The sequence below is a fragment of the Lipotes vexillifer genome, unplaced genomic scaffold (assembly GCF_000442215.2).
Source record: "Lipotes vexillifer unplaced genomic scaffold, Lipotes_vexillifer_v1.1 scaffold236, whole genome shotgun sequence".
NCBI classification, from domain to species: Eukaryota; Metazoa; Chordata; class Mammalia; order Artiodactyla; family Lipotidae; genus Lipotes; species Lipotes vexillifer.
Window position 1 is genome coordinate 1,765,816 of NW_006773295.1, and position 10,685 is coordinate 1,776,500.

Sequence of the window (10,685 nt, forward strand, 5' to 3'; positions counted from 1 at the left end):
GGCGCATGTGCTTAGTTGCTCCGTGGCATGTGGGATCTTCCTGGACCAGGGAATGAACCCGTGTCCCCCGCACTGGCAGGCAGATTCTTAACCCCTGCGCCACCAGGGAAGTCCCCCAAATTTAATTTTGAAGAACTTCAAAACTACAGGAGATCAGTACATCGAAAATTATCCAGATTCAGCAATTGCTAAACTTTCACATTTGCTCTTCTAGTAAGCATATGTGCATGCCTGTACACACAGACATACTCTCTCACTCTTTTCTTTCTCTCTTTCAGTTGCAGACACCATGATCCTTCCCACCTACTTCAGAATGTACCCCCTTGAGAAAAAAGATCTCTCCCCAGCTAACTGCAGAACTGTTAAAACACTCCAAAAACTGAACACTAGACCAATATTATTATCTAATATACAGTCCCTGTTTAAACTTCCCATTGGAGAAGCCTTCAGAAAGTACTAATGCCTGGGCCCCATCCACAGAAACCCTGAGTTAATGGACCAAAGGTGGGGCCTGGGCATCTGTATTTTTTAAAAGCTCCCCCACCCCCACCCCAGGTGGTTCTCAAGTACAGCCTGGATTAAGAGAATCTCATGCTGCATTAGGAGATTTTTAAATGATTCTTTACAAAAATATCAATATTTATGAATCCATTTTGTTAGGGTGTTAACTGCCCTATAAGCCCAGGCCCAAATCTGGCCCACTGCCCAGTTTTGTAAATAAAGTTTTATTGGCACAGAGCCACACTGATTCATTCACATATTGTCTACGGCCACTTTCACGCTACAGTGGCAGGACTGAGTAGTTTCAACATAGGCTGCATGGCCAAAGCCTGAAATATTTACTCTCTGGCCCCTTACAGAAAAAAAATCTGCCGACCCCTTCCCGCTACAAGCCAAGCCCAAGCCTCTGCTACTATCTGCTGATCCTGCATTTTCTAAGTCATGTCAAGGAAAAAAATCTTTAGCTATAAAGGACTGCTAATTATTACCCGGGAGGAGGAGAAATAAGAACAAGGACATTCCACGCTTCACCAAGAAGGCAAAATGAAAGCCCTAGCAGAAGACTCGGAATCCAATACCCCTTGACTAATCATAGCTCATGACTCTGGAGCCATGCTGTGGGTTCAAATCCCAGCTCTGCACTTATAAGCTGGGTACCCTTGGGAAAGTGATTTCACCTCTCTGTGCTCTGTCAAAGGAGGATGAGAACGGTACCGACCTCCTGGGGCTGCTGAGGGAATTAAACAAGTTAGTATCTCTAAAGCATGTCAGGAGTACCTGGCACAGCAGGTGCTTTGTGGGTTAGTCATGATCTTCCCCAGGGGTCAACAAATCCTACCTACTGCCTAGTTTTATAAGCAAAGTTTTATTGGGACACAGCCATGCCCATTTGCTTACACTGTGCCACAGCAGCATTGAGAGGTCAGGGCAGAGACCATATCCTGGGCTAAATCTAATATATTTACTCTCTGGCCCTTTCCAGAAAAAGTCGGTGGAGCCCTGAGCTACCCCCACTCTGGGTAAAGGGTGACTTTTCTTGCTTACAATCAACATGATCACCAGCTGGTTCTTCTTGGCCACCTGCGCATGGGAGAAGATGCAGTCCAACACCTGGGACATGTCTGGTTTCAGCTGCTCCCTGAGGTTTATCACACACTTGTCATAGTGTGCTGCAGGGAGACAAAAGGCCACGTAGGGTAAGGCTCGGGGCCCCTCCTGCCCCCGTGGGCTTGTCACCAATGCTTGCGGTGGCGACTCTTGCCTTGTTGGAAATGGTGCTCAACCAGTAAATATCTTCGCAGGAGATCCAACACCACCGCCTTCATGTAGCCTCGGGTCCCACTGCGGTACCTGGGGAGGAAGGGAAGGCTGCCTTAGTGATCAACTCCACTTCCTGGGGTGCCGGAGTTATCCACAGCCAGGACTTTTATGATTTGAAAAAGGAGAAAACACTAATGAAGAAACTGGAGGCTGCTCCCTCTAATCTTTAGGCCTGGGAGGGATGTGTGAGTTAGTTCATTTGTGCTAATAACTCCGCAGGCCAGAGAGAACAGTGACTTGCCCAAGGCCACACATCCAACGAGAGGCCAAGCCTGAGCCTTTGGATGGTGCCTGCCCGTCCCCAGAGAGAAGGAAAAACACTTACAGAGTTGGGATGCTGAAAGGGGTCAGCCTTGCATGCATGGTTGAAAAGCAAAAATTTTCAATTAACCACTCAATGTACAAAGACAGATCGGAAAACAAAAGGACTGGAAAACAAAACAAAACAAAACTTGAAGGACATTTACCAAAAGATAGCTGTGTAAATTTCACTTCCCTTTTAAAACCAAATGGTAACCTGGATGTTCTTAAACCATTTCCTCTCCTAAACTATTTCAGAACACAGGGAATTGAGTTTTTAAGAGAATGTGATGCTGAGTTTTAGGGAAGCTGAAAGCAGCTTCACCCCAGCATCACCAAATGGCAACAAAAGAGAGGAAGAACCTAAAATACACTTTTATTCAGATGTGATTTTAAAAACACACACGAACACAACATAAGACAGAGCTTTGAGATTTATATTTAACACACAAAAACCTGCTATGGAATTTGATTCGTTTATCATTTGTTCATTTCTCCTAGGCATTTCCATTGCTGAAGGATGGGTTAGCGTTAGCGGTCAAAGGGAGGCAAAGTGATCCTGCAGATCCAGCTGTGACTCTCACTTTGTGGGGAATCCAAACTCAAATCTCCTTCCTCAGCTGCGATCCTACATTGTCAGTATGAGTCCCCATAAGCCAGGGAGCGCCCTGAAAAGGACAGCATTTTCCTATAGTCCTATATCCTCTGTACCTCTGATAGTTTCTGGCACATGGCTAACATGCGCTGAATTAATTCAGTTAAGTCTGAGAATGTTTGGATTCTGTCCTTATAGGCAAAGCTTTCTTGCTGGGTAGAGTTTTCATGCAAAAAAGCAGTTCTTTTTATCATCAGAATAGTTCTCCCTGCTCAAGAACTACTTAAGATAAAATACAAATTCTTCGCCAACTCCTCCTTTGCAAGGATCCCCCAAAACCGCAAGGATAATCTGTATAATCCTTTACAGCCTATAAAGCCATCTCATCCCACTGTCTCATAATCAAAGCTACCACAAGGACTCACTATGTGTCAGCACTTTACAAAAATCAATCTGCTCATAGCTCAAAATGACTTATGGTGTGTGAAGTGTTTTTATCCCCATTTTACAGACCGGCAAACTGAGATTCACGGAGGTAAAGGGTGCTGCTTTGTTCTGCTGTTAGGAAGGGCTGTGCTGGGGCTGTAACTGGGGTATCGGACCCCAGGCACTGCCTCTCAGTTTGAGCCTGCCCTTACCATAGCACCACCCTGGGGCAATACACGGATAACTGAGTGTGATAACCACACCCCCAGGGGGGCCCAGGACTCACTTCTGGACCAGCTGCACAATGCTCTGGGTGTTCATGAAGAAGACCTCCCGATCGGCCTTCCGCTGCAGGGTGGCTGCATGGCAGTCCAGGATGGTGGCTATCTGCATGGGAAAACAGGACAGGTCCGGCCACTCAAACCACACAATCTGGTTGCCACGCAGAAGTCACCAGAAGGACCCACCACAGGCTCCCATGGGGATCGCATTCAAACACTTAAAATTCCAGCCCCAAAGCCCTCTGGCCCGCTGCACATTCCACTCAACACGTGGCTTGAGGACTCAAGAGCTCAGAATGACAACAATCACATAAAGACACGCACCACTGTATCATCCCTCGCCACAAATACAAATGCTCTGTGGGAAGAGGAGAAGGGAATTTCCAACCCCAGGGAGCATGAGGGTGTTGGACACGGGGGTTCTATTTTTACAGTTCGATTTAATGCGATCGGCATATTGTCTGTGGCGACAAAAAAAACATGTAATGAAAAATCTGCATCAATAACAAATTCCTAGAAGGTTCCAACATGTATTTTTCTCTGAACTGGGGTCCTTGAGAGCTTTGTTTTCATTATTTTTTAGTTGAGATAGAATTCATATACCACCATCTTCCGCCCCCCTTCTTTTAAAGTGTACAGTTAATTCAGTGCTTTGTAGTATATTCACAGAGTTGTGCAACCATCACCGCTATCCAATTTCAGAGCGTTTTCTGCTCCCCCAAAAGAAGTCCTATAACCATTAGCAGCTACTCGCCAACCCCCCGCCCCCAGCCCCTGGCAACCACTGATCTATTTCCTCTTCTCCATGGATTTACCAGTTCTGGATGTTTCACATAAATGGAATCAGGCAACATGTGGTCTTTAATGATTGGCTTCTTTCACTGAGCATCATGTTTCCAAGGTTCATCCCTGGGGTAGCATCAATCAGTATTTCATTCCTTTTTATGGCCGAACGATACTCCAACCTAGAGGTTGACCTCTGGGAGTAAACTGACTTACACTGACCTCGGGCGCCCCAAATTGCTGACATGTGGGTGGGGTGATGGTGGGAGGCAGCTCTTATAACCAGGCAGAGGGCACGAAGATAAAAAAGAGATGGCTCTTCAAAATGCAGATTTCCTTTAAAATGCCTGATAAAAGCAACCCCAAAAAAGAACAAAACGAGGCCATTGTAGAATTATTAGAGATTTCTGATACCACCTGGGAATGGTTTCCATTCTTAAATAATATTGTACAGCCCCAAGATTGTCACCTTACACAAAGCAGAGGGGGATAATCAGTACTACACACTGGCAAGAAGAACTCACAATGTCCTCTACTGTGTCAGCAGCGTATTTTTGCAAAACGCTCACTCTGTTTGCACCAACTGCTTACTCCTGTTCCGAAGCCGAGTTATACAGAGTGAGGCCTAATAACTGTTTATGTTCCTCTAAACAACTGTTGCTTTGGGGGAAATGCTGCGATTCTGCGGAGAAGGCGTGGAAGAAAACTCTCAGCCCCCAGCATCTCGGCTGTAAGTGGGTCTCATGAAGCCCGATTTGATCAGAGACCGGACATCTGCACTGATGGGGAGACAAGTTCCCAGCGGGGCTGGAGTGGGGGTGGGGAGCACCCACCTGCTGGCTGGGGAACTGGCACAGCACCGAGGTGATGTTGCTGGCGTACTGGGCCATCACCCTGCGGACAGCCTTCTCCACGGGGGCGGGGATGCGGCCCGACACGCTGGTCATGATCTCCTGCAGATCCAGCAGTGGCAGCGTTGGGTGCCGCAGGGTCATCAGGAGTTTCTGCACCCAGTCCTTCAGCTGCAGCGGGGAGCACAGAGTTGGCCCAAGGCTGTGCTGGGGGCATGGGCACGGCCGCCCACCACGGGGCGGCTGACACACTCAGCCCATCCAGGCCCCGTGCACTTGAGTGGCCAAAGATCTAGACCCAGTGGCCTGTGGAACAGTCCAGAGTAGAATGGCCCCCTGACCACAGGCGGAATGAACACCCAGTTTCCCGACCCAGGAAGGCCCCACTCCCCTCTCCATGCATCCAAACAGCCAGCATGGTGTGGGGATAGAACACCAGGCCCTGGGAAAACTGAACATCTGTGGGACACTGGCTTTGTGCCAGACACTGTTCTAGGACCTGGATTTGCATGTTCTCATTTGATCCTCAGAGACAACCCTACGAAGTAGGAATAATCGTTATTTGCATTTTCCAGTTGAGGAAACTGAAACACAGAGAGGTTAATTAAGATACCCAAAGTCACCACCCAGCTAGTAGGAAGCAAAGCCAGGATGCAAACTCAGGCAGACTCAGAGACTCTTTAACAGCTGCATTGCACTGCTTCCGGCTCACCCGGAGGCAGAACTGTTGATGGTTTTGTTTTTTTTTTTTTTGCGGTACGCGGGCCTCTCACTGCTGTGGCCTCTCCCTTTGCGGAGCACAGGCTCGGGACGCGCAGGCTCAGCGGCCATGGCTCACGGGCCCAGCCGCTCCACGGCATGTGGGATCCTCCCGGACCGGGTCACGAACCTGCGCCCCCTGCATAGGCAGGCGGACTCCCAACCACTGCGCCACCAGGGAAGCCCTGTTGATGGTTTTTGAATGGGGAGGATAATGGCGCCAACCCCATAACGTGGTTGTAAGGTTTAAAAATGAAATCATGCACACACAGGCAAGTGCAAAGACTTCAAAAAATGTTGTAATTCTAGCAATTAAGCAGCATAACCTAGGGGCTAAGTGCATGGACTTTGAAGCTAGAGGGCCAGGGTTCAAGTCCCCTCTTTGCCTCTTCATGGGTGAAACCAGGCAAATTTTGTAGCTTCTCTGTGCCTCAGTTTCCTCACCTGTAAAATGGAAATAATAACAGTTCTTACCTCCTAGGTTGTTGGGATGGTGAAATGACTTAATAAGGTTCAAGTACTTAGAGTAGTAGATGGCACATAGCAGGTACAGGACAAGGGCTGAGTTATTACTATGACCACCAACACTGTGATTGGCTTTTCTGGGATGGAATGTGATGTAGCACAATTTTACAGTTACTGACGTTGAGTTTAGCAGCATGGGTCTTTCACGGAGGTCTGAAAATTTGAGGACTTGTTTCTCTACAGACAACGGGACCCTGGGATGATGAACAGAGCTGTGTTTCTGGACAAAGCCCCTTCCTCGCTGTCTCTTTAAGAGGGTGACCCACATCGACTCCTTTCTTAACTTACTATGTGAACATTCTCAGTGCTGAGCTGAACCCAACCCCAAAAAGCAATGTCACCTTTACAACAGTTTATAATCAGAGAGAAACATACACTGATGTTTACAGTGAAACTGAGGAATTTCCTGAGAATGGGTCCTTGATAGAAACAACAGAGGATGAATCATTTTCTCATTTCTTACCTCAATAAAGATCTCTGGGATCTTCTGGCTCTTCATACGGACCTATGCACGTGTGTGTGATACACACCTACCCTGCACACGTGACCCACCTTGATGCTAAAAATAGGCTCCGGCAGACAGTAGCCCTTCATGATATTCCTCAGATTTTCCAGGACACTGTGAAAAACCTGGTGCAGTTTCTCTCCGAGGATGGGCAGCGTTGGTTGGGAGGGGAGCTCTCCCGTGAATGGCTCAGCCTGATGGAACACCACAGGAGTCAGAGGTCAAGGCCACTGTGGCCTCTGAATGAGATATACAAGCCAAGGGCTGAGGCAGAGCTACCAACACACAATATACACAATACACATAATGCAGTTATCATGAAGCCTGCGGGGGAGGGGGGAACAGAAGAAAACATTGTATTGGAAAGTTAAAATTGTTACATTCACACCCCCATGTGAGGTTTCCAAATCTTCCCCTTTACAAATGTCAGAGTCAATTATGTACCCCAAATAATTTTGGAGGGCATTAGATGTGATTGAAAACAAAATGTTCACATGTTGAGATCTGGGGAAGTCATTCTGGCTTCTACGTGAGTTAACTTGAATTTCCTGCTAACTAGAGCAGCCAGTTTGTAGCCAATCAAACATACACTGTACATAAGCTTTAATTATTAAAGAATTATAAAAGAAAACATACACTGACCAGAAGTAAAGAATGTGCATGTTAAAAATAAAGATGAAATGCCTCCCTTCCTCGGATGCCAATGCTGGTTCTCCTTTGATGATAAGATTCCCTTCCCAGGTGCCAAGGCCATATGGACTCGCTGTGTATGTGCTGATCTGTTCCGTTTGTGTGTGTGTGTGTGTGTGTGTGTGTGTGTGTGTGCCTTGAAACCTTGAAGGAATGTATCCCTGACTTGTTTCATGTTCTTTGCTCTGACAAGACAAAACTGGGCTGAAAAAAATGCTCCTTGGGAGCAGTTCCTCAGAGTTATCTGAAAGGTTGTCTTTGGGGCTATGGTCCTCAGTTTGGTTCAAATAAAACTCTTTTCTATTCCTATTAAAGACTGTTTATTATTTTTGTCGACAGATGTTTTTGTTTTGCTTTGCTTTCAAACCAAGATCATCTTCCTGTTTTTTTCTATTTATTTCAGTCTCACTCGAACCCCAAAGATGAATGCCTAGCAGGGTGAAAATTTAGGAAACTGTCATGCAAGTGTACATGTTTTTTGTATATCATAAACATCTAGCCTTAAAGGATCCCCAAATAAAAAGCTCCCCAAAGGGGCAACACTGACTTAATGTATCCATTCGTCATTAATTTATTCTACAAATATCCACCCAACACCAACTGTGTGAGGCACTGGGACCCAGGAGCTGAGGCATGCTATTCTGCTGGCCCAGAACCCTCAGCTTCCTGTCCCTTGACTCCACTCCCAACCCTGCAGGCTCCTCTCACCCTTCAAGATTAACCGGAGGGTTTCCTTTCTCCACAATCTGCTGCTGGCTTCTCCACCTGGGCCCTCACGGCCAGCGGCCAAGCGCAGTCCCTCTGACTACACTTACTGAGCTGAATTACAAAGACTTATCTGCCTGTCTTTCTCACAGGCTTCTGTGAGCCTCCTGACCTGTGGCTGGGCGCTGTCTCAAGAATCTAGCCCGGGATAAAAGGAATCACAAAGCAAGCACCGACCTTCCTGGTGATCTAACAAAGCTCAGTCTATTTCTAGCTTTGGGAACCCGCTAAAAAGAATAATGAAAAGAAGAAGAAAACAAATGAAACTAATAGAATAAAGAAAAGACTCGATTTATTTTTTTTTTAAAATGCTTTTCTAGCTTTGCTTTTTTCCTGGGCATATACACTAATTATTGTAGAGAAAACAAAATTACGTGCATAGATGGCAAGCCACCTCCCTGCAGGCCTGGCTTACTCTAGGAGGCTAAGTCATGTCATGTCACGGAGACCTGACAGCTCTACATAACGCACTGGGGGGGGATGATGTTTGCATCAAAATTCACAGGAAGAACCCTTCCCCTGTAAGCGTCTGGGAGAAGGTTCTTCCAGGCAGAGGGAGCTGGCCCCAGGGGGACAGGTCTGGAGCATTCGATTAAGGGAGGGGTAGTGGGAGAGGAGATGAAGCCAAAGAAGAAAGCAGAGCACAGCTCAAGGGGGGTCTTGGAGATCATCGGAAACACATGGCTTTTATTCTAAGTGGGATGGGAAGCTGCTGAGAAGGATGTGAGCACAGGCAGACACACTCCTACGCCCGTCGTGCTGGCTGCTGGGAGCGGGTGGTGGCAGGAGAGCCGGGGCCACAAGCCTATCTGGCTCACGGGGTAGCTGTGCCGGGTGCCACATACCGGGTGCACTTTAGAAGGGTCATCGAGCTCCAGCCTGGCCACAACACAGCCTGCTTCCAACACAGCCCCTGGGCGCTTGACATACTTCACCTGGCCACTTTCCTGCACATTCAGGGTCATGATCATCTTCATCACCTGTTTTGCAGAAAGAAGAAATTAGATGGAGCCCACTAGGGCTGGCCTGTGTCACCCCAAACTAGTAACTCTGGAGCAGGGACTGTGTCATTTACATTGAATGACTCTGTGGGCAGAGTTCAAGCGGAGGGTAGAGAGGGAACCAGCATTTACACAATCTGTTGTGTACCAGGCACAGCACTGGGCATACATTTTTTTCCATCTGCAAAGCCAGCCAGGGAGGCAGGTGTTCATTGTGCCCATTTTACAGACATGAAAACTGATCTTTATTTCCAAAGGAAGGCCTCTCTCTTAGAAATACAGATGAATCATATGATGTAGGGTGACTGACACACACATTCCTAAAATGCGGTGCATTTTGTGACCAGCTCCGGTTTTTAAAGGCAGTGAGAAAACCCCCTGGGGAATGAAGAACATGATTACAGTACAGTCATCAGCCCCTTGAACTGGTCTGAGAGTCTGGCCGTGTGGACGTGATGAGTTTTGTTATCACGTGTGGGCTGCACACTGACAGGACTGTCCCACACTTTGCTCAGAAGTTGACAGCTTGGGCACCCAAGTCAGCCAGGCCTGGGATGGAACCCTGCTCCCACCCATCACTTTGTGATCTCCACACGTGCCTTCCCCTCTCTGAGCCTCAGTTTCCCCAACAGTAAAATGGGAGGAAATGACAGTCTTGCCTCACAGGGCGCTGATAAGGATGAAACAGGACGACACGTAATAGGAGGCCGACAAGCGTCAGCTACTACCGTTGCTATATTTTCATTACAAAAATCACTATTTTCCTGGGCAGCAGAGAATGGAGGCTGGGTTTGAATCCTGGCTTGATGTGACCTTGAGTGAGTTCCTTAGCCTGCCTGGGCCCCGTGCCTTCATGTACAAAATGGGGGTCCCATTTGTGTCCAACTTATATGATTGCTGGGAAGATTAAAGAAGGTAATTAAAGACAGATAAAATGCTTAGAATAGTGCTTGCCACGTGGGAAGTGCTTTGCTTCTTTTGGCTTACCACTTTTTTTTTTTTTTTTTTTTTTTTTTTGGTGTACGGGGGCCCTCTCACTCTTGTGGCCTCTCCCGTTGCGGAGCACAGGCTCCGGACGCGCAGGCTCAGCGGCCATGGCTCACGGGCCCGCGGCATGTGGGATCTTCCCGGACGGGGGCACGAACCCGTGTCCCCTGCATTGGCAGGCGGACTCTCAACCACTGCGCCACGAGGGAAGCCCAGCTTATCACTTTTTAATTGTCCGTATCATGATCATTCATCGGTTCTTACTCACTGCTGGGGACGTATACATTTTTGAGATTTTTTTTTCCCTTTGGATATTGCAGGGAATTGGGGCTGAACCCCACACACATGGCTCTCTTAGGAATCTGCAGATGACAGCCCAGGTGAGGGGGGGGGGGG

The 10,685-nt window shown here is 47.6% G+C and overlaps 1 protein-coding gene across 1 annotated transcript in view; it reads right to left on the reverse strand.

Moving 5' to 3' along the window:
- ACACB (acetyl-CoA carboxylase beta) overlaps positions 1-10,685 on the reverse strand; it is a 98,680-nt gene that overhangs the window by 42,874 nt on the left and 45,121 nt on the right. Inside the window, exons 19-24 of the mRNA XM_007448226.1 lie at positions 9,147-9,281; positions 6,894-7,040; positions 5,040-5,228; positions 3,429-3,529; positions 1,763-1,851; positions 1,546-1,670 (exon numbers count right to left, since the gene is read on the reverse strand). Of these exons, the coding sequence (XP_007448288.1) occupies positions 1,546-1,670; positions 1,763-1,851; positions 3,429-3,529; positions 5,040-5,228; positions 6,894-7,040; positions 9,147-9,281 (786 nt within the window). The remainder of the gene's footprint in view (positions 1-1,545; positions 1,671-1,762; positions 1,852-3,428; positions 3,530-5,039; positions 5,229-6,893; positions 7,041-9,146; positions 9,282-10,685) is intronic.